Source organism: Halictus rubicundus, chromosome 4, assembly GCF_050948215.1.
Source record: "Halictus rubicundus isolate RS-2024b chromosome 4, iyHalRubi1_principal, whole genome shotgun sequence".
NCBI classification, from domain to species: Eukaryota; Metazoa; Arthropoda; class Insecta; order Hymenoptera; family Halictidae; genus Halictus; species Halictus rubicundus.
This window is the reverse complement of record NC_135152.1, coordinates 1,873,081-1,897,599: the sequence shown is the minus strand read 5'-3', so window position 1 is coordinate 1,897,599 and position 24,519 is coordinate 1,873,081. Positions and strand designations below refer to the sequence as shown.

Sequence of the window (24,519 nt, the reverse complement as noted above, 5' to 3'; positions counted from 1 at the left end):
GTTTCATTTCAGAGATATTAGCGAAAAACTGCAGAGGTAATGTGATAACAAGTCCTGCGTATATCTACGCGCCCGTGGCAATGTATGTGTTAGCATGTGTTGGTCGGCTGAATTGGGCTCATGAGGCAGGAATCAGTTTCACGAAACGCTTGTACATTTACGGGTTTGACGACATGGCAACAGTGAGGCGAAGGATGATATGTGGCAACCATGTCTAGTCGCAAGCTTTCTCTCTCAATTTTCGCTTCTCTCTTCTGCTACTACTCAAGTCGGCATTGCATATATTCTTTTTTACCGATATCTCGTAGAGGCGACGTAGTTCCACAAAAAAATTTTAACCATTCCACAATGAGTTTTCCCTACTGACCGTTCGAGGACCGTTCGAGAATTGGCGTGACAGTCAAGGTCAAATTCCTGCCGGCCCCCTTAATAGCGCACGCACGAGGGTGAGGGCCCGTCAAAACGAGGGACGTAGGGCCATGTGGGACCGAACAAGAGAGAGGTCAGAGGGAGTTCCAAGAGGTCCTTGACTGAGAATTTATGACCTCTTGTCCTTAACTGATTAGAGACTTCGACTATCCCTAATTTATGCAGAATTGGAGAAGCTACTCTAAGAGGCTGCGTGACTTTCTCTAAATTCCGCAATTAGTCTCGCCGACTCGAATTTCGTCAAGGATCTCTATGGAACCCTCCCGGTCCTGCTCTAAACTATCGCGCCCAAATAAAATACATATGTATGAAATACGCGATTACGTCTTACATTTAAATTCGCCTCTCCGCGCCATTAATCGATACTACATATATCTAACCATGTTCACGTGGTCAACTGGCCACGCTACAATACCAATAAAGTTCCTTTGCCAACATACACGAGCCTAGTTCTTTTACCTGGATAGTAGGCCCCATACCTACAACTGGTGACCCCGACGTGATGGATATGGAGCCGCCTGCGCAAAACATGGCCGTAGCCGTGCACATGGCGAAATTCTGGGCGGAAAAACCAGCATTATGGTTTGCGCACCTGGACGCCCAGTTCGGTTTGCGCGGGATAACCCAGGAGGACACCAAGTACCACCACGTTGTGGCGCAACTTGACGTAAGAACCGCGGAAGAAGTGGAGGACATCCTGCTGAACCCGCTGGAGCAGAATAAGTACACGCGGCTAAAGGAGGAATTAATCACGCGGCTCTCCACTTCCAAGCAGAGGAAGATGAAGCAGCTCCTCGAACACGAGGAACGAGGAGACCGGACGCCGTCGCAGTTTCTGCGACACATAAGGAGCCTGGCGGGCAACGAGGTGCCGGAAGATTTCATCCGGACTCTGTGGATGAGTAGGCTACCCGTCACCATGCAATCGGTGCTGGCCACACAAGATGGCGTCGAGCTCGAGAAAGTGGCGGCCCTGGCGGACCGGATCAGCGAGGTCACGCCGGCGCAGATCCACCCAGCAGCAGCGGCAAACAATGTCGCAGCGCTCGGCGACATCGACGCCCTCGTTGAGCAAATTGCCGCACGCGTGACCACCAAGCTGGAAGGCAGAGGGCGCCAACCAAGGCGCAGCACGCCCAGCAGCCGGTACCGCAGACGTTCCCGATCGAAGTCTAAGGCCGAATCTCGCCCCAGCGGCATCTGCTGGTACCACGGGCGATTCGGAGACAAGGCGACAAAGTGCACGAAGCCGTGTACTTTCCAGTCGGGAAACGACCCACAGAGTCGCTGATGGCGACAAGCGGCCCTGAGAGGACAGCACGTCGCCTCTTCGTAACCGACGCGACGACAAAGACCCAGTACCTGGTCGATACCGGGGCTGAGGTCAGCGCGTTCCCGCGGAAAAAAGTGACCGGTGCGCGAACGAAATCGAGCTACCTGCTAACCGCGGCGAACGGTTCACTAATTAACACTTACGGGCACATAGTGATTAGTGTAGATTTAAGATTACGCCGGGCATTCCCGTGAACGTTTATTATTGCAGACATTTCGCGACCCATTATTGGTGCGGACTTTTTAGACCGATTCGGTCTCCTGCCGGACGTTCAGGACCGTCGGTTGATCGACAAAATCACCGGCCTGTCGGTAACCGGAACAATACCGACCGGCACGGTCGAATCGGCTCAATGCGTGGCACCAGTGCGGGACAGTGCGGTATACGCGCTGTTAAAACAATTCCAGGGTATTACGCGTCCCTCAGTGTGTGGCAGTGCGGTGAAACACGATGTGAAGCATCACATCGTGACGACACCGGGACCTCCCGTATCGCAGCGACCGCGGCGTCTCACGACGGACCGGCTGAAGGCGGCGAAGCGGGAATTTGAGTACATGCTGCAGCAGGGCGTCACTCGTCCGTCAAAAAGTGCCTGGGCATCGCCGTTACACCTGGTGCCCAAAAAGAATAGTGAGTGGCGTCCGTGCGTGGACTATCGCGCGTTGAACGCTAGGACGGTACCCGACGCGTACCCAGTGCCGCACATTCAAGACTTCGCGCAGAGTCTGCACGGGAAAACGGTATTTTCGAAAATAGACCTAGTGCGCGCGTACCATCAGATCCCGGTCGCGGAAGCAGACATTCATAAGACCGCGATCACTACGCCGTCCGGGTTATTCGAATTCCCGGTGATGACTTTTGGACTCCGTAACGCTGCGCAAACATTTCAACGTTTCATGGACGAGGTAGTGCGCGGGTTAGACTTTGTTTATGTTTACATTGACGATGTGCTGGTGGCGTCGGACTCAAAAGAGCAACACCTCGGACACTTGGAACAATTGTTCCAGAGGTTCGCCAAGTTCGGGGTAGTGATAAATTCGGCAAAGTGCGAATTTAGCGTCCCGGAGGTGCCGTTCCACCGGTTCACGGTCGGCAAAGCAGGGATTTGCCCGTTGGCCGATAAGGTGGAGGCCATCACTCGTTACCCCAAGCCGGTAAACCAAGCCGAACTCAGCAGGTTCCTGAGCATGGTAAACTTTTACCGGCGGTGCATCCCTGGGGCGGCGAACATTCAAGCTCCACTCGTGGCTTGCCTGTCATCAGGCAAGAAGAGCGAGCCCGTGGAGTGGACACCGGAGGCAGACTCGGCGTTCACGAGGACGAAGGCGGCTTTGGCAGCTGCAACCACACTGGTGCATCTGTCAGCCAAGGCCAAACTGGCCATGATGGTGGATGCCTCGGACATCGTGTTGGGAGCAGTGCTGCAGCAGTTCCGGCAAGGTATCTGGGAGCCGCTTGCTTTCTTTTCTAGGAAGCCGAACCCGGCGCACCGAGAGCTGCTGGCAATGTACGCGGCGGTGAAATATTTCCGCCACGCGGTGGAAGGCAGGAATTTCACCATTTTCACCGACCACAAGCCGCTGACCTTCGCCCTCAGCCAGAAGCCGGAGAAATGCACACCGATTCAGTTCCGCTACCTGAAATACATCGCACAATTCACCACAGATGTGCAGCACGTCAAGGGCGCAGAGAACACCACCGCCGATGCTCTATCGCGCATCGAGGAAGTGGTTGCACCGGTGGATTTTCACGAGCTCGCCGACGCGCAAGGTTCGGACGCCGAGCTGCAGCAGTTGAGGGCAGACCCCCGAGGCCTGGTCGTCAAGAAGATCCGCCTCCAGCAGCCCAGCGTGGACGTGTACTGCGACATTTCCACCGGCCAGGCACGCCCACTCGTGCCGGCAGCTTTTCGCAGAGCCATCTTTAACAGCCTACACGGTCTGGCACACGCCGAACCCAAGGCAACCGTGAGGCTGGTCACGCAGCGCTTCGTCTGGCCGTCCGTCAAGAAGGATTGCCGCACCTGGGCGCAGACGTGCATGCAGTGCCAATGGGCGAAGATTTCACGACACGTGTCGACGCCGGTCGGGGAATTCACAGCTCCCACCGCGCGTTTCGACCACATTCACGTGGACATCGTTGGACCACTGCCGCATTCCAGGGGCTACACGCACTGCGTGACCGCCATCGACCGCTTCTCCAGATGGCCGGAGGCGTTTCCAGTGGCTAACATCAGCGCGGAGACCGTCGCGCGAACGATGTTCGCGGGCTGGATTTCGCGCTACGGCGTTCCACTGAGGATAACGACGGACCAGGGTCGGCAGTTCGAGTCCGTGCTATTCAAGACATGGGCACGAGCGCTGAGAGCGGAACACCATCGAACGACAGCTTACCACCCACAGGCCAACGGGGCCGTGGAACGTCTTCATCGGCAGCTGAAAGCGGCCATCATGTGCCGCCGCGCCAGGAGGAAACCTGGTCGGAGGCGCTTCCGGCAGTCCTGCTCGGCATCCGGGCAGCAGTCAAAGAGGACAGCGGGACGACACCAGCAGAAGTGGTCTACGGGGAGACTCTGCGTCTACCCGGCGACCTGATTGCGGGCAACGACCAGGTGGGGCTATCCGTCTTCGTGGAGCAGCTGCGAGACCACATGAGGTCGCTTAAGCCGGCTCCGAAGGCGCATCACGGTCATCGACGGGTGTTCGTGTTCAAAGACCTTGACACGGCATCGCACGTGTTGGTGCGTCGCGACGCGGTTAAAAAATCGCTACAACCACCGTACGAGGGACCGTATTTAGCTTTAAGCCGTAGTGATAAGAACTTTGTACTTAGAATAGGACAACGCGACGTAAACGTTAGCAAGGACAGGCTTAAGCCAGCGTTTCTGGTCAGCGAGAACTAGTGGTACCGAACCATCATGTGCAATACCAGCTAGAGCCTCCCAAAGACAGAGCAATTTTCCTGTTTACCGATAAATATTATGTTTACATCTAAGTTCGTGTTCCTGCAAAGTTTAAATAGTCGTTTGTATATATTTCGTAGTTATAGCACCGTGGAGTTATGTATATATGTTTATATTTTGTTTATATATATAGCGCGATATTATAGTTATAACCAAAGAGCAGAATTGGCATGTCAGTCTGCGTCTCACCCGCCATTACTGGCGAGGGGGGTGGTGTAGGGAGTATCGTTGACTCCCTTTGATGCTCGGCGCTCGGCAAAAGTTATTCGAAGATTTATTCGAAGCCTTCAAATAAAAGATACAGATAAAAGATGAAAAAATTATTCGAAGTTCGAATAAAAAAAATTATCTTTATTCGTCGGATAAAATTATTTATCTGATACTCGTCGAATAAAGATACTTTTTTTATTCGAACCTTCGAATAACGAATAAAGATAAAGTATCTTTTATTCGAATCGTTATTTAAATAATTTTTTATCTAATAAATGCCCAACTCTGGCCACAGGTGCCTTTTGGAAGGACAGCCCACCTGTTATCTAAACATTCTTTTAAAGTCCTTTTTTTACAGTCGCAGAGGAAGAAACGCAGTGTATTTTGGATTTCAAGTAATTGTAGACACTTGTATGATTCTGTTATATATACTCTTCGCGGCTCTTTCCTTCCCATACGTTGTCCTTCTCTGTGTTCGAAACTTTTATCGCTTGTTACACAAGTAAATATCATCGGAATTATATCATATTTGGTTTCATTTTAACCAGAAAAATGCCACAAATATATTGGTGAAAGTCTCATAAAAGAATAACGAAAAATAAAGATGTTTTTTAATTGAATTAGTAGTGGTCTTCTGATCTCACACCGATATAGCCGACAATGTGTGGCCGACTCCTCGGCGACGACGGATCTCGAGTTTCGCTGTCCGCTTCTCCGTGCAACCTTATATCGGAGACGGATATTCTCTCCGTTTGAATGCCAGTCATTTTGGTATGCCATACGTTTCTTATGGCTTTCACGCGGGATGACTCTTAGGTTTCCAGCGTGCCCTGTGTATTTCAAATGGTACGCTCGGCGAGAACCACCGATTCGTATGAGTGTCAGTGAAAAGAACGGCGGTAGTGATTTACAACGATAATTTACTGTATCCGTATTTCTACCGATATCTGCATTCCTATGTAATAAATGATTTTTTGCTTTTCGATCAATGATATTATTTCTTAACTTAGTCAATGATATTACTTCTTAACTTACACCGGATTATATTCCTCTTTGTACTAAACAATTTTTGGATATTATTCCAAAAGGCACCGGTGGCCGATCGAGATGAAACTTGGAGGGTATGTAAAACTCAACATTCTGAACAACTTTTTCCTATATATGTAACCGCGGCTCAGACATAGTTTCGGAGATATTCCTATACGTGCACGTCCGAGACATGCGTATCGCATTTCTAGCGGAAGAAACATAAACAGATCATTGAGTCGACTGCGCCCCTCAACGACCTAACCCCAACTAACTTGAATTATACCTCCGGCTGTACTTCCGAAAAGCACCGGGGAAACACAATACGCACACCTCGGACGTGCACGTATAGGCAAAATTCGATGTAGTAGTAGCTGCAGTTTTCCGCGAATATCTCCGAAACTATGGCTGAGCCGCGGTTACGTGTATAGGAAAAAGTTATTCAGAATTTTGAGTTTTACAGACTCACCAAGTTTCATCTCGATCGGCCACAGGTGCCTTTTGGAAGGACAGCCCACCTGTTATCTAAACATTCTTTTAAAGTCCTTTTTTTACAGTCCTTCACGAGATATTTCAATTTTTCAAGATAAACGAAACGCCCTGTATTTTGAATTTCAAGTAATTGTAGATACTTGTATGATTCTGTTATATATACTACTTTGACAAAATTAGAAAATAAAAATTATGTGGCGTGTGTAATGTCGTACAAAGCAGTTTCAGATGAATGATAATGTGTTCAGGAACTGTTACAGAAATATGTAAGGTCACCGAAGTAATTCGGTGTAAGTAATTCGAAGATTTATTAGAAGCCTTCGAATAGAAAATACAGATAAAAGATGAAAAAATTATTCGAAGTTCGAATAAATCCACTTCGAATAAAAAAAATTATCTTTTTTCGTCGGATAAATTCTCGTCGAATAAAATTATTTATTCGATACTCGTCGAATAAAGATACTTTTTCTATTCGAACCTTCGAATAAGGAAATAAAAATTTTTTTATCTTTTATTCGTTATTCGAAATTTTTATTTAGATAAATATTTTGCCCAACTCTGGTTGGAGAATGTAACATTTGATAATCGATATGGGTCCGTGATGATTCACCTTCTCACCGACGAGAATTTCCTTGGTGGTCTTCTGCACCGACGAGATACTGTCGTTGGCCTTCTGTTTCTTACTCCAGCCAAAATCTATCCTAGAGGGCGGTAGAAAACACCGTATTTTTCGAGCGACACATTCTCCCGTAAGGCTGGCAGTCTTTATATATATCTCGTCGGTGTGCAGGTTCTGTTCCAGGCTAAAAAGATGATGCAGGAAAAGTGGGGACACTAAACCCCGAGCGTGAGCACTCTCATTTCCTCTCTGCTGATACTGTATATACCTGAACGGTACTGCAACAAAAATAACAAAATTGCTATAGTGTGTAGGAAACCTATTTTAAACCAACGATTATGTTTTCGTTCGGTTCGTGGGGCGAACACAGTTTAAAATAAACTCCAAATACTCTCGCAGCATCCAGACATTTCTAAAGTCTTTTTAACACGATGCAAAAGCGGTATCAACCTCAGTATTACATCGCAAGCTTCCGAGAGTGTTGCCGACAGTCAAAGTGGAAAGTGAGCTCTCAAGTTTTTTAAAAAGTTACCATATTCTGTGCAAATTATTGTTGAGTAAGTATACAGTTAAATTATCTTCAATTAACGTTTTTATCGTGTATTATTCAATTTTGTTCATTTGAATTCTAAATTGTCATTCATTTAGTTTTATAATACATCAATATTTGTTTCTTATTTATTAAACACGTTTGAGAAGTAAATATACGTTCAAACAATTTTTTAGTTAAAAAATTGTTCAACATGACAAAAACAACGAATTTAACTGCACAACAATGGAAAGAAAAGGGTAATGAGGAATTTAATAAAAAAAATTGGTCAGAAGCATTGAGTTGTTACACGAATGCCTTAAAGCTTACAAATGAAGACAACTATGAAAAGGCTATATATTATAAGAATCGTGCTGCAGTATATTTAAAACAAGGAGAATACAATAAAGCCATTAAGGATTGCGATGAATCTCTTAAAATATGCCCAAATGATCCTAAAGCATTATTTCGTAGATGTCAAGCATTAGAAGTATTAGAAAGATACGAAGAGGCATATCGTGATGCCAGATATATTATTTCATCTGATCCAGGTAATAAAGCGATTCAACCTATTGCAGCACGATTACATGAGACTGTACAAGAAAGATACAAACAAAATTCTCGTATTAGTGCCAAGGTTTGTATATTGACACTTATTACATAATACGGTATGAGAAATTATACTATAACTCATTATAGTATAATGTATAAACTGGATTATTTATAGGTATCACAGATGATGGATATAGCTTTTGAAATGAAAGGAACCAATGAAAATCGAGAAACAGCAATGAACAACTTGCTTGTCCTTGCCAGGGAAAGGGCAGGTGCAGAAATTATGTTAAAGGATGGAATTGTGTGTAAAATAATGAAAATTTTAAAACTTGAAAAAAATGAGGAAATAATAACAGTTGCAATTCGTATCATTGCTGAATTATCTAAAGATAATATTAGCCGGACTGAACTTATATTAAAGGATATTGGTATACCTTGCTATTTGGAAATGATTGACAGTAAACTTACAGAAAGAGTAAATGCTGCTCAGTATTGCTTGCAGGTTTGTAAGCCTACTATTATATTGTATAATATGAGAAAGTACTACTTTATTAATTTAAAGCATTACTTTATTAACTCAAATTCAACAATAATGTCTAAATATGAAACTATGTTTTTCAGACTATACTCAATACTTACAGTGGCATGGACAATAAACCAGATACAAAACCAAAGAAAGAATTATGTGACAAATATAATAAGCAAATTGATACCATTTTGTCTTGCTTATTATACAGTGTAACAAGTAGAACTATTTCTGGATTAGCTAGAGACGCAATTATAGAACTTATTATACGCAACGTTCACTATAATGCATTAAATTGGGCAGAACGACTAGTTGAACTTCGTGGCTTACAACGTTTAATGGAAGTAGCTGGTGAACTTGAAGAATACAAATATGAATCTTCAATGGAGATCACACCATCTACTAGAACTGTGACCAGTGTATGCTTAGCAAGAATTTATGAAAACATGTATTACGATGCAGCAAAAGAAAAATTCAGAAATGCGATTGACGAATTTATTAAAGATAAATTACTTGATCCGGATATAGAATCCAAGGTAAGGAATAACTTTCTCTTACATTTTTCAGAAATTTGATTGGGGAAAATATGCTTCTAATAAGTTTATTTGTGTTTCGAAAAGGTCCGTGTTGTAGTTGCTATAACAACATTATTGCTTGGTCCATTGGATGTTGGAAACACAGTGATTGCTAGAGAAGGTATCTTAGAAATGATACTTGTAATGGCTGGTACAGACGATGTACTACAACAAAAAGTTGCCTGTGAATGTATAGTTGCTGCTGCATCTAAGAAAGACAAAGCTACTGCAATTATAAATCAAGGAGTGAATATTCTGAAAAAATTATATCAATCTAAAGATGATTCTATCAAAGTACGTGCATTAGTAGGCTTGTGTAAGCTGAGCAGTTCAGGTGGCTCAGATGCCACAATTAGACCATTTGCGGATGGCGCAACAACGAGATTAGCAGAAGCTTGTCGGAGGTTCTTAATTAATCCCAAGAAACAGAAAGATATGAGGAAATGGGCAGTAGAAGGACTGTCATACCTTACTTTTGACGCTCAAGTTAAAGAAAAGCTTATCGAAGATGGCGAAGCGGTCAAAGCAATGATAGAACTTGCTAAAACTGGAGATCAGTCTGTAATCTATGGTGTTGTTACGACATTAGTCAATTTGTGTAATGCTTATGATAAACAAGAAATTATACCAGAAATGGTGGAATTAGCAAAATTTGCAAAACATCATATACCCGAGGAACATGAACTTGACGACATTGATTTTGTGAGAAAAAGAGAAATTGCACTAGCTAAAGCTGGTGTTACCAGCGCGCTGGTTAGTCTTTCTAAAACGGAAAGTCAAAACAGCAGGGAGTTAATAGCACGTGTTTTCAATGCAATTTGTAGTCAACATGAAGTCAGAGGTATTGTTGTTCAACAGGGTGGAGCGAAAGCTCTTTTGCCATTGGCTTTAGAGGGAACTGAAAAAGGAAAGAAACAAGCATCTCAAGCCCTTGCACGTTTAGGGATTACGATCAATCCAGAGGTTGCTTTCCCTGGCCAAAGAATGATGGAAGTAGTTCGACCTTTCATAAACCTTTTAAATCAAGAATGTTCCGCCCTTGAAAACTTTGAAGCTTTAATGGCTCTATGTAATTTGGCGGGTATTAATGATAGTATTAGAAAACGAATATTAAAGGAAGGAGGTTTTCAAAAAATAGAGAACTATATGTTTGAGGATCATGATATGCTGAAACGTGCGTCCACACAGGTTGTGAATAACTTGATGATGTGTGAAGATACTATAAAATATTATGAACAAGAAAATGACAGAGTTAAATATCTAGTAATTCTTTGCGAAGATGAAGATGTGGATACAAGTTTGGCAGCGGCAGGAGCGTTAGCGATGTTGACATCAGTTAGCAAGAAATCCTGTATTAAAATATTTGATTCAAAGGATTGGTTAGAATCATTACGATTTTTACTTGCTAATCCAAATCTTGATTTACAACATAGAGGTGTTGTAATTGTTTCAAACATGATCAAAAGCACTAAGGATGTTGCAGCAAAATTAATCGAAACTGACGTGATGGAAATTTTAATGGCTTTAACTAAGAACGATACCGCAGAAAATAAACAAATCAAAGGAATAGCTAGCAGTGCATTAGAAGCAGCAGCAGAGTGGAAACTTATTAGAAGTACAAATGAAGAACAACCACCTCAGGATTCAAATAACTTAGAAAACGTTGAATAAGTTTTTTAGTATGCACTTAATTACGCTTATATTGAATATGAAATAATTTTAACAATAATGATAATTTCGTCATACCATAAAGTGCCTAAAAAGATGTGTGTCATTGAATTTTTATAGTAAACTGTGCAATGAAGGTAGATTTAAGTAGTAGGTGCGATATTTCAGGCTAAGTAGTCACATTTTACGTCATTTGTCTCATATCAATAACTGTAATATTGCTCTACACTGTACAATATTGTCATAATTTTTTATAGAACAATTGGTTCAGAACTTTCGAGTTTTATAACTTTGAAAGTGTGTATAAAATGTGATCACTTAGCGTTAAAGAGCCCACTCTTTTTTCAGATTTGTTCAAGTCGCTAGCATATATTGCATTTATTAACAATCAAATATTGTATACGACTGTTACTTAATAAAACGAAACTATTTATTTTTTAAAATTCTATATTATTTATTTTATACAAATATTCATCTATTAGATGAATACGTTTATATACATACATATAAGTATGTACAAGTTAAACAATATTTTTAATTGTAATAAAATCAAATAGTAATTATACTTGTTTGTATTTTAATGTATATTTTTTCCATACCAATCCACCAAAAAAGTAATTAACAACATAAGTTATTATTGTAATGCAACAAAGGCTATAACTTTAAGAATGGATGTTGCAATGCTTGATCCGCAGTAAGTCGTGTTTTGTAATCTAAGTCCAACAATCTTAATAAAAGATGATAAGCTTCTTTTGGGAATTGGATATCCAATGATGCCTTAAAAAATATTGAAATGTACAAAATAATATAATGTTATACATTTTTTTTCATTATTTCCTATGCTTAGTTCTCAATTATACTTATCAATAAATAATAAATTAAAATACCTTCTTATACATGCTACTACAATCACTACTATTATTCAATGAACCTTTATTTCTCTTTTTTAACTTCTGACATAAAGATACAATATCAGTGCCTGGTATATCTTCGCAAAAGATAATCTTTTTCCCTAGATCAGCAAAGAAATACATAAAACGTGAAAAATAAATAAAATAAAATCAGAAGTGAAACAAAATATTTTGTAATAAATGAAATTTAACATTTGTTATAACAATACCTAGTTTATGTGCACATTGTTGCATTTTATTTGATCCAAATATAGTTGTTATTTCTGCTAAAGCTGTACAATCGTCTGGAGAATGAAAAAATGGTTGCGTACTGCTAAGAATACATAGCATCATTACTCCACTTGCCCAAATGTCGATTGCTTGGGTTTGTGAAGGATATTTCAATAAAACCTCGGGTGCACGAAATCCAGGAGTACCAGCTCTTGGAGCTGCTTGTTCTGGTCTCAACGTACATATCGAACAAACTTTAGGTTTCCCAAAACAATGACATTTCTCTGCTGTTTCTTTCTTTTTTGAAATTAAAGATTGATTTAAGCAATTCTGAAACATATAAAATGTGATGTATTATATAAATATTAATATTATCTTACAATTTTTAATAATCAATACTTTACTTCATCCGATCTTTTTCGTTTGATGGATTGTACACTAGAACTAGTTAATGCAACATTAGACGATTTATCTTCAGCAACATATTCTTGTGCTAATCCAAAATCAACTAGCAAGTATCTATAGGAAATAAGGAGTTAAAATATTAATTTTACTTAATATATATCTTATGCAGAAAGAAGTTATGAATAGTCACCTTTTATTGCATCTATCATATAAAAAGTTGTTAGGTTTCACATCCCGATGTATAATATTAAATTGATGGACTCTTCGCAATGCAGTCAATAATGCTATCATATAATCCTTTGTTTCTTGGACAGTCATATTTTGTACATAGTCCTATTAACAGTTATCGTTAAAGTATTATTGAATTATAACTCTTACATATAGAATAATATACACTTTATTGAAATATAGATACTAATATACCGAAAATTTGTCATGTCTCATATATGGCATTACAAAAACCACTGTCTCAAAATTTCGCAAACACAGATCTAATCCAACCACATAATCTTTACCACTGAAAATACAATTTAGTTCATCATTATCTGATAGCAAGCACATTTGTATAACTATATTTTCATATTAATTTATAATGAATTATAATAAAAATTTCATGTATTCATTACCCTATTTGTTGCATACATAATAATTCACGTTCAATCTTTTCAGGATGACGAGTAGGAACTAAATGTTTCAATGCAAACTTTTTAGATCCATTAGAAGATTTCAGCGTAGCTAGAAACACAGAACTGAATGTCCCTTCTCCAACTTTTCCATGTATATGAAATAACTCTTTTAATAATGGTATTCTATTTTTAAGGTCAACAACATTGTCGGACTCTGAAAATACAAATATATTAAGTTCCAATTCCCCTTTCTCGAAATGTACAATTTTTGTAAATAACATAGTAATAAGTTTTTCACCATCTTCATTATCCTCTTCAACTAGGCTTTTTTCTTCCATAATCGTTATATACTATTAAACACTCTTAATCGTGCAACCTCGTTACTACTTTAACATTTAGTTAATTCAACAAAATCGAAATTTTGCTGTTTAACTTTGATAATAAGAAACTGTCACGTGTACAAAACCTGTCAGAATCATCGTACGTTGGCGCCATTCTAAACATACGAATTGCACATGTTTTGTGTCACAGATTACTTTACCAGATACGAAACTTCATTTTTCGAAACCAATTTTCCGTGCGCATGCGTAAAATAAGTTGTGTTCTGTGACGGCTGGTGAAAGCACAGGGGTATAGGCTGTAGCGTGGCCAGTTGACCACGCGACCATAGCTAGATATATATATATATATGCATCGATTAATGGCGCGGAGAGGGGAATTTAAATATAAGATGTAATCGCGTATTTCATACATACGTATTTTATTTGGGCGCGATAGTTTAGAGTAGGTAAAGAAAGACCGGGAGAGTTCCATAGAGATCCTTGACGAAATTCGAGTCGGCGAGACTAATTGAGGAATTTAGAGAAAGTCACGCAGCCTCTTAGAGTAGCTTCTCCAATTCTACATAAATTAGGGATAGTCGAAGTCCGGAATCAGTTAAGGACAAGAGGTCATAAATTCCGAGTCAAGGACCTCTTGGAACTCCCTCGGACCTCTCGCTCGTTCGGTCCCACATGGCCCCACGTCCCTTGTTTTGGCGGGGCTTCACCCTCATGCGTACCCCACCCCCGTGCGTGCGCTATTAAGATCCATCCACTGCCAATCACCATCAAGCAGCAACCGGAAGACGAGTGATCCGACGAATCAACGCCTAGCCAGAAGATCCCAATTTTCCTATTGGCTAAGGAAGCGAGAAGGAAGAAGCTAAAAAAGGGATTCGAAGCTCCAGGACGACAGAACTCATTATAGAACCGAAGGAGTTACATCTCCAAGACTTTCTAAATAAATCTCTAACAATTATTTTCGCTATTTAACTCTGTGTACAAAGTTATTTGTGAACCTCCACGAGCAGAGCGCTTCAGCGCTCCACGGGCACCCGAACCCACACCAAAAGTCCCCATCCCACCACACGGTGACGCAACAAGGCAGAGAGGACAGGAGAGTGCTCACCAGCAGAGAGGAATGAGAGTGCTCACGCCCGGGTTTTCGGCGTTCCCGATATAGTGCTGACATCTGCTCAGCCTTAGCATGGCACAGAACCGGTCAGTCTTTCCTAGAACAGAACCGGTCAGTCTTTTAGCATGGCACAGAACCGGTCAGTCTTTCCTGGGACAGAACCGGTCAGTCTTTTAGCATAAAACTGAACGCACATTATTTTTTTAACCAGGATTAGAACGTACAGCTTAATTGTTGTATATGAAATATGTAACTAACATGTAAATCTTGTGTACAAAATCTCTAATTAATATAAATTAAGAATAATATTAATTGTAATGATACGTATTTTATTTTTTTTTTCCAAGTTTGTAGTTGCAAACTTTAGTTGTAAAAAATGGAAAATCCGGAAAAATTCGAACAAATACAGATCTCATATCGAAGTTTAAAAGCGACCATTGTCATCAACACTATCTTAAATTTTTTCATATATATAGCTACTGTTATTATTAATTAAAAAAAATTTTCTTTCATGAATAAATATTTTTTCCACCTCAGCACCATAAGATTTTTATGCTTTTATGTTTTTAATCAGAACAATATTGTTAAGACGAATGAGTTGTAGAGCTTGTTCCGATCAAAATGAGTGCAAACACGACATCATTTGGACTGTCTTTAATGAGATTGTAATTTTTATCGTAACATTAGGTATCAGTGAAACTTGTTCGATTACACTCGAATTTGACCTCATTTTCATCAGGAAAATCACCTCCATTCGCTCGTCACAATTTCATGAGGATATATTGAAAAATCTAAAAGTTTAAACTTTCATACGTGCGCGATTCTCCATTCGCTTACATTGTATGTCGTCCGTCCTTGCTGGGTCTTTGAAGCTCGGCGCTCGGCAAAAGTTATTCGAAGATTTATTCGAAGCCTTCGAATAAAAGATACAGATAAAAGATGAAAAAATTATTCGAAGTTCGAATAAATCCGCTTCGAATAGAAAAAATTATCTTTATTCGTCGGATAAATTCTCGACGAATAAAATTATTTATCCGATACTCGTCCAATAAAGATGCTTTTTTTTATTCGAACCTTCAAATAACAAATAAAGATAAAGTATCTTTTATTCAAATTTTCATTTAAATAATTTTTTATCCCAAATAATGCCCATCTCTGCGAGGGCCGTTAGCACCGTGAAAGATTTACTTAATATTTAATTGAATTTAATAATTACAAAGAGTGTATCATGAACAAAGTGCATGCACTTGGAACTGTTACAGAAATATGTAAGATCACCCTTTCGATGAAGTATCTAATGAGGTTTATAACACGAGCGACTGGAATCCGCCTCTTTTGAGGAGTTTAGTACACACTGCATGTCTAGCCTTCCTTTAATTAGTTTTGGAGGCAGGTCTCTGGAAGTTGTGGATGCATTCGTTTGTATGGTCTGGCTTGCGACTCAATAGCGATTGTTAGCGTACCATAAAACTCCAGATGGGACACAGAACACAGGTAGGTGTTCTGGGCGCTAAGTCACAAACGCACTAAAGTACTGCATTGTGGAAACTATTTTGTTTTTTCAATGATCGTCGCAAAAAATTGTTCTTCCTTGAATATGGATGGTACTATGGTATCGAGTTGTAAATTAGTGTTAAACAGAGCTGCAATGCAGCCCATAAAAAATTAGTAGAACGGTGAAATAAAGAGTAAACTAGAATGTTTTCGACTAAAATTATTTAAAAATAGTTCTAATATGTTTTTAAAGTCATCTAGTAAAAATCTTATGGTGCTGAGGTGGAAAAAATATTTATTCATGAAAGAAAATTTTTTTCAATTAATAATAACAGTAGCTAAATATATGAAAAAATTTAAGATAGTGTTGATCACAATAGCTCATTATTAGATTAATATTCAGGTTGGTCGCTTTTAAACTTCGATATGAGATCTGTATTTGTTCGAATTTTTCCGGGTTTTCCATTTTTTACAACTAGAGTTTGCAACTACAAAATTGGAAAAAAATAAAATACGTATCATTACAATTAATATTATTCTTAATTTATATTAATTAGAGATTTTGTACACAAGATTTACATGTTAGTTACATATTTCATATAAAACAATTAAGCTGTACGTTCTAATCCTGGTTAAAAAAATAATGTACGTTCAGTTTTATGCTAAAAGACTGACCGGTTCTGTTCCAGGAAAGACTGACCGGTTCTGTGCCATGCTAAAGCGGCGATGTTACGAAAGTGGGAACGCCGAAACCCCGGGCGTGAGCACTCTCATTCCTCTCTGCTCACCAGTGCTCACGCCCGGGGTTTCGGCGTTCCCACTTTCGTGACATCGCCGCTTTAGCATGGCACAGAACGGTGTCGTCTTTCCTGGAACAGAACCGTGTCGTCTTTCCTGGAACAGAACCGGGCCGTCTTTTAGCATAAAATCGAACGCACATTATTTTTTCAACCAGGATTAGAACGTACAGCTTAATTGTTTTATATGAAATATGTAACTAACATGTAAATCTTGTGTACAAAATCTCTAATTAATATAAATTAAGAATAATATTAATTGTAATGATACGTATTATTTCCAATTTTGTAGTTGCAAACTCTAGTTGTAAAAAATGGAAAACTCGGTGTTCCGTCGTTCGGGACGGGAATTGCCGGTGTGACGGCCGTCCGCCCGCCGTGCCACGGTGGCTTGGAATTTCTCCTCGTACCTCGTCTCGTCGGGGGAGAGGGGGGTCGCTTCCTCGACTTCGCAAAGGCCCGCGGTTGCTGCTTCCAGTCGTCGGTGCAGCAGTGCAGCGATGCCGTGATGGCGCGGAGGGAATCGGTTCGCGGGGACGTGAGCCCAGAGATTACCCACCCGAGAGCGGTTTTTTTTTTTTTGAAAATATGTTTATTGGTTTAACTATGTACAGTATCTTATGCTATTGGTACCTCTAATAAACATACAGAAAACTTAACCATTATTTCTACGGGTTAGTTATATAATTGGTTACGCGATTGCAACTCTCCTATATAATCGGTTTGCTTAAGGTTAGGGGTTATTGAACTATATTATGCTATGGTATTGCACTTGGGTAGCTCTTTGGTGTGCTTACTTTTTTTTTTTTATGTGATGGGGAAAAAAAATCCTGCTCGCGTAGCAGAGTGAAAACCCCATTGTCGGTCTAGATGCTAATCCTTACTAACTATCCTACATACTAGGTTAACAGTGAATAAATGTCAATAATAACAACTATGTACAACTTAAACTAACGGCTATGTACAACTTATATTAGGGCTATATACAGGGTGCTCCCTTCCCTTTTCCGCACGGGTAAGAAGGTGATTATGATGTTTGGTGTGTGCTGTGGGCGGTGTTTTTGCGGCTACGAAGAGCCCTTATGTGGTGACTGCTGTCATTGAGCCACCAGTATTTCTTAAAGCGTAGTCGGTCGAAGTTGTTGCGGTCGCGGTGTGGTAGTGAGGTTGAAAATTTGAATTTTTCGGGGTGTTCCGTGTACTCGTTGTAGGTTAGAGCCAGTCTTTTGTCGGCTTTGTTGCGGAACCAGTGGTAAATTATTGGGACGTTGTTGTGGTCTTGAATAAGACCGTTTGTGTCGCAAAAAGTGAAGGCTTGAGGGGGGAGGTAGCCTGTGTGTAATTGTTGTTGTGTGGTGGTTATGTCGGGGTGTGCGAGGTCCTTTGTGATCTGTTGCTATGTGGGGTAACTTGCTGTGGTAGTCTCTGGTTAATTTTATTATGAATGAGTCTATTCTGGGGATGTCGGCCGTGTTATATAGGGTTGTGTTGTTTGTGTAGTGTTGCCAGTTTGTGTGTTTGTTTCTGTAGATTTTATTGCATGCTCTTAAGCATTTTCGCTCAAACATCCTCAGCCTTTCCATTGTCGTGTGGTTGGTGTTCCACCAGATGGGGGCTGCATATGTTAGGATGGGCCTGATTAGGAGCATGTATAGGATAGTTTTAGTGCGTCCGGGGAGGTTTTTATTATAGAATAGTCTACTGTTTGCTTTGAATGCTTTGGTCGCCTTAGTTAGTTGGATAGATATGTGGTCGTTGCCTCTTAGTAGATAGTCAATGTGTACTCCTAGGTACTTTACAGCTTTATTATTCTACAAAGTTTCAGCTCTCATTTAAAAAAATTTCATCGCTCTACCTCATTCCTATCGAAAGTTTTTTGACTTTGAATCCGATTTCGCCCAAATTGACCACTGTGCGGCGCAGGTCAGGGCGAATGAGGGCACCGTAGTGGTCTGCGCCGATGAGGAGGTCAACGGGAAGGAACCGTCGCGGGTCTGGATCGGCGAGCGTCAGGCCGCGTAGGTGCGGAAACGCTCCGATGTCCGTCTCGAGGCGGAGGGCGTAGTACGTGATCCGTGGGAGAACTAGCGCGCTCAACGAAAAGGAGAGCGAGACTCGACCGGCACCTCGAATTCTCAGGCTCACGCGCGCGATCACCCTGCCCACGCGGGCCGTTTGGGCAGACGTAAGGCCTGGACGAGGTCCTCGGAGATGAAAGTTGCCTCCGACCCTTGGTCCAGGAGTGCTCGTACCGCGCGCGTCTTCCCATCTCTCGTTTCGACGTGTACGATCGCGGTAGCGAGCAGTATGGCACGGGAGGCGCCTTTCGAAGGACACACCGTGCAGCTGTGGAGCGCAGCGGGAACGTCCTCGCGATCGCCCTCTCCCCTCGCGCGGTTTCGTCGTCGCCGGCTCGTGCATCGCGGGAGTAGACGAGGGGTAGACATTGTGCGCGCAACGGGACGCGGAGGGGCAGCTACTCGCGGGGTGGTCGGAGCGGAGGCAATTGTAGCAACACCCGCGGTTTCGCACGAAATCCCGTTTCTGCGCGGAGGACATACCCTGGAAGACCGGGCAGCGGAACAGCAAGTGGTTCCTGCTGCACTTAGGGCACCGGGCCTCCGCTGACCTCGCAGCCGCGACCACGTGGGACCGGACGGGGGGGGGGGGGCTTCGCTCGCGAACGCGTGTAAATTGCGGACCACGAGCTGCACGAGGAGATCGTCCCAGTGCTCGATGGGGCAACCCAGATTGCCTAGCTGGGCCAGGGCTTCCGCGTTGCGGTCCCGCAACCGGGCGAGACCTTCTCCGCTTTCGTCGACCAGCGGGTAATCCTGCGCGTAATGCAGGAGCTCCCCCACGAGCGACCCGACAACCATGCGCTTGTTTCCGAACCGCGATTGGACCGCTCTCCACGCGGGGCAAAGTTCGCGGCGGTCACCTTTACGTGCGCGATCACGGACGCGGCCTTACCTTCCAACGCGGCCTTAAGGTGGTAAAGCCGCTGCACGTCGTCAAGGGCGGGGTTCTTGACGACCAGGGACGCGAAGAGGTCGCTAAAGGTCGGCCACGAGGAGCTCGCGGTGGTTTCGCAGGCGGGGGGCGCGGGTGACGAGGTCCCCGACGGGACCTTTACAGACTCATCGAACTCACAGAAAAAGTCGCTCGCCTTTTCGAACGCCTCCTCTGCCTGGTCGAAATGTCCCTCCCGGAAGTACGGCCTGATCTCCCGGTCCAGTGCTGTGGCCTTGAGCTCCAGGCGAAGGTGGACCTGTTGGCAGCGCTCCCACTCAGCACGCAGGCGACGCAGACGCTCCTCCGCTGTTGCCTTCGAGAAGTTGTCCTTTCCTAACTTCTTGTAATTCGGTAAGATCCTCGTGATGCCCCGGACAACGAGCTCCTGCTCCTTTAGCAGCTCCTCCATCTCGGCGTGGGCGGCTGGTACGGCACTGGGCAGCAGGTATTGTTAGCCGTCGGCGGCTGGCTCGGATGAAGACCTGAGGGAGAGCTGGTAACCCACGAAGCTGCAGTCGTCGATCTCCTGGTGATCGACGCGGGGAAACAGGGTTTCCTTTTCCTTGTCACGTCACCGTATCCGGCTTGAAGGACCAAATGTTCCGTCGTTCGGGACGGGAATTGCCGGTGTAACGGTGGGACGTGCACGAAAGAAAGACGGCGATTTTACGACACACAACGATCAATGTATTCACAACAATGTACACGTATTTTCAGTTTCGCGGAGGCGCGAGTGTACAGGCACACTGGGTGCGCGGTCGGTCGTGGCGTGAGGCGCCACGCGGGGTAACCTAGCTGACCGATTTACAAGTCGTGGTGAGAATCGTGATTGCTGCTAGGCGCGCTTCGTAATCAAGAGAGAGTTACAGTTCGACTCGATGTGCGCATCGGTGCGCGGGGTGTATATCGCCCGGGCCTTCCCGACGGGGGAAGGGTGTCGCGGGGTAGCGTTGCCGAACGGTTCGGCAGCAACCGTCTTTTCGCGGCGCGACCTCGGTTCAATTTCGCCCGGTGCGGGCGACCGTTGGCGGGCGCGCTCGCTTGTTTGGGGACCGTGGCGGTCCTTTCGGTCGCGCGGTCGATGCTCCCGTGTTGTTGTCGGGCTCGGCCGACGGTTGAGCCCGAGCACTCAGAAAAATTCGAACAAATACAGATCTCATATCGAAGTTTAAAAGCGACCAACCTGAATATTAATTTAATAATCAGCTATTGTCATCAACACTATCTTAAATTTTTTCATATATTTAGCTACTGTTATTATTAATGGAAAAAAATTTTCTTTCATGAATAAATATTTTTTCCACCTCAGCACCATAAGATTTTTACTAGATGACTTTGAAAACACATTAGAACAATTTTTAAATAATTTTACACGAAAAAATTCTAGTTTACTCTTTATTTCACCGTTTTACTCATTTCTTATGGGCTGCATTGCAGCTCTGTTTAACACTCTTTTACAACTCAATACCATGGTACCATCCATATTCAAGGAAGAACAATTTTTTGCGACGATCATTGAAAAAACAAAAGTGTTTCCTTCATTTCAGTCCTTTAGTGCGTTGGTGACGTAGCGCCCAGCACACCTACCTGTGTTCTGTGTCACATCTGGAGTTTTATGGTACGTTAACAATCGCTATTGAGTCGCAAGCTAGACCGTACAAGCGAATGCATCCACAACTTCCAGAGACCTGCCTCCAAAACTAATTAAAGGAAGGCTAACCATGCAGTGTGCACCAAACTCCTCAAAAGAGGTGGATTCCAGTCGCTCGTGTCATAAACCGCATTCGATACTTCATCGACAGGGTGACCTTACATATTTCTGTAACAGTCCCTGAACACATTATCATTCATCTGAAACTGCTTTGTACGACATTACACACGCCACATAATTTTTATTTTCTAATTTTGTCAAAGTAGTATATATAACAGAATCATACAAGTATCTACAATTACTTGAAATTCAAAATACAGGGCGTTTCGTTTATCTTGAAAAATTGAAATATCTCGTGAAGGACTGTAAAAAAAGGACTTTAAAAGAATGTTTAGATAACAGGTGGGCTGTCCTTCCAAAAGGCACCTGTGGCCGATCGAGATGAAACTTGGTGAGTCTGTAAAACTCAAAATTCTGAATAACTTTTTCCTATACACGTAACCGCGGCTCAGCCATAGTTTCGGAGATATTCGCGGAAAACTGCAGCTACTACTGCATCGAATTTTGCCTATACGTGCACGTCCGAGGTGTGCGTATTGTGTTTCCCCGGTGCTTTTCGGAAGTATCCGATAAGCAATGATCTGTTTATGTTTCTTCCGCTAGAAATGCGATACGCATGTCTCGGACGTGCACGTATAGGAATATCTCCGAAACTATGTCTGAGCCGCGGTTACATATATAGGAAAAAGTTGTTCAGAATGTTGAGTTTTACATACCCTCCAAGTTTCATCTCGATCGGCCACCGGTGCCTTTCGGAATAATATCCAAAAATTGTTTAGTACAAAGAGGAATATAATCCGGTGTAAGTTAAGAAGTAATATCATTGATCTTCTAAGAAGTAATATCATTGACTAAGTTAAGAAATAATATCATTGATCGAAAAGCAAAAAATCATTTATTACATAGGAATGCAGATATCGGTAGAAATACGGATACAGTAAATTATCGTTGTAAATCACTACCGCCGTTCTTTTCACTGACACTCATACGAATCGGTGGTTCTCGCCGAGCGTACCATTTGAAATACACAGGGCACGCTGGAAACCTAAGAGTCATCCCGCGTGAAAGCCATAAGAAACGTATGGCATACCAAAATGACTGGCATTCAAACGGAGAGAATATCCGTCTCCGATATAAGGTTGCACGGAGAAGCGGACAGCGAAACTCGAGATCCGTCGTCGCCGAGGAGTCGGCCACACATTGTCGGCTATATCGGTGTGAGATCAGAAGACCACTACTAATTCAATTAAAAAACATCTTTATTTTTCGTTATTCTTTTATGAGACTTTCACCAATATATTTGTGGCATTTTTCTGGTTAAAATGAAACCAAATATGATATAATTCCGATGATATTTACGCGTGTAATGAACGATGGAAGTTACTTCCCATGACAATCACATTAGCGGAAAATTAGTGTAATTATAATCTTTGGAAGTGAAAACGAACAGGTCGATGTACACATATAATATGTATCAATATACCATTTCTCTTCTTGAGACTGTCTCTACTTTCTGAATCCTACATGTATTGCATATTACTTTCTAAACAATATTTTAAATACATAAAATGGTACTAACACACATCACTCAATAAGTCTCCGGTCTAACTAAGAAAAACAAATTTTTTTTTAGAAATTCCACTTTATTCATCAACATACTCTCCTTTAAGAGTGATACATTCATTCCAACGCTCCTGTTACGGATGCCATAATCTTGCCAGCCGACTTTTGAGTCTTTGGTCGCTTTGGACGACTTTCACCGGCTGCTGTCCACTCAGCTGACGATCTTTTTGATTCAGGCGTGTAGTGGTGGATCCATGTTTCATCCATTGTCACATACCGACGCAAGAAATCCTTTTTATTTCGCTTGAACAGCTCCAAACAGCGCTCTGAATCGTCGACGCGTTGTTGTTTCTGGTCCGGTGTGAGCAAACGCGGCACCCACTACGAAAGCAACTTGCGCATGCCCAAATTTTCATGTAAAATTGTAAAGACTACCTTCCGTCGTCCTAATATTTTTCCGTCCTTTTGAAAATTGTATTTGATAGCAGAACGTTCAAAGGAGCCAACAACAGTTCATATAAATCAATTTCAAGATAAATATAGCGCTAAATAGGTATTTCAATTTTGAACAACAATTATTATGTTTACTATGAATAAATAAAAGTTTATTTATATAAATTGAAAAGGCATTTATTTAGCTTTAAAATGAGTATGGAAACAGAAAGCATTGTATTTAAACAGAGATGAAATATTCAGGTTGAATTAATCATGTAATAGCTCGTTTCGTTTACTTTTCCAGAATTGCGACTGTAACTTGGAAAATAGCCGAAATACGCGCTGTGCATTACACGACAGTAACAGTAAATTGGCAACTATGCGACGAATATTCTCCGATGTGGTTTGGCAACTATGCGACGAATATTCTCCGATGTGGTTTGGCAACTACGCCTTCGATACCTGTAATTCAATATAATTTCTAAACTCACCACTCTAAATCTTAGAGGGCATACCAAAACCTCTGATTTTTGGAACAGTCGATATTTCAGAACATGCGACACGAAGTCCCATAAGATGTTAGGACTATCCTTATAACTCGTCTGTGCTATAAGTCCAAAATTTCGGGATCACGAACATTAAAGGATCGGACAAGAGTTTCGCATCTGTGAGAATACTCTGTGGCTCTGACCAGAGTAGACAAGAGTTTCATCTCTCTCTCTATATGTATATATATATATAATAAGAATCCTCTGCGGTGTTGATTTTTAATGAGAAAACTTAATCGAGTTACAGTATAATTGTTACACGACCTTGTGCTGGTTTTTAGCATATTGGCTTGTATAAAAAATATTAATGAAATTCAAAAATTTGTACTCAGGTTTATTGCAAACGGGTATGATTTTCCCTAGCGGCAAACAGACCAATAAGAAATCATCACATGACTAAATGTGTTGCCATTGTTGTTATGATT

At 42.1% G+C, this 24,519-nt stretch overlaps 3 protein-coding genes and 1 long non-coding RNA gene across 4 annotated transcripts in view; 2 read left to right on the top strand and 2 right to left on the bottom strand.

Moving 5' to 3' along the window:
• The first annotated feature begins 958 nt into the window (after positions 1-958).
• LOC143353830 (uncharacterized) lies at positions 959-1,720 on the top strand. The gene has a single exon (XM_076787438.1). The coding sequence runs from the start codon at positions 959-961 to the stop codon at positions 1,718-1,720; it is 762 nt and encodes a 253-aa protein (XP_076643553.1).
• Positions 1,721-7,334: 5,614 nt separating this feature from the next.
• On the top strand, positions 7,335-11,361 carry Unc-45 (unc-45 myosin chaperone). Its single transcript, XM_076786220.1, has 5 exons — positions 7,335-7,628; positions 7,798-8,237; positions 8,328-8,657; positions 8,777-9,217; positions 9,302-11,361. Exons 2-5 carry the CDS (start codon positions 7,815-7,817, stop codon positions 10,925-10,927), a joined length of 2,820 nt encoding a protein of 939 aa, XP_076642335.1. The 5' UTR covers positions 7,335-7,628; positions 7,798-7,814; the 3' UTR covers positions 10,928-11,361.
• LOC143353141 (cell division cycle 7-related protein kinase) lies at positions 11,352-13,628 on the bottom strand. The gene is made up of 9 exons (XM_076786221.1): positions 13,486-13,628; positions 13,375-13,438; positions 13,077-13,290; positions 12,874-12,967; positions 12,641-12,783; positions 12,450-12,564; positions 12,045-12,375; positions 11,812-11,936; positions 11,352-11,701 (listed from the first exon to the last, which is right to left on the bottom strand). The coding sequence occupies exons 2-9, from the start codon at positions 13,412-13,414 to the stop codon at positions 11,579-11,581; spliced, it is 1,185 nt and encodes a 394-aa protein (XP_076642336.1). The 5' UTR covers positions 13,415-13,438; positions 13,486-13,628; the 3' UTR covers positions 11,352-11,578.
• Positions 13,629-23,715: 10,087 nt separating this feature from the next.
• The window catches only part of LOC143353139 (uncharacterized), a 29,332-nt gene continuing 28,528 nt past the window's right edge, over positions 23,716-24,519 (bottom strand). Inside the window, exon 2 of the long non-coding RNA XR_013082081.1 lies at positions 23,716-23,888. This is a non-coding gene — a long non-coding RNA (uncharacterized LOC143353139). The remainder of the gene's footprint in view (positions 23,889-24,519) is intronic.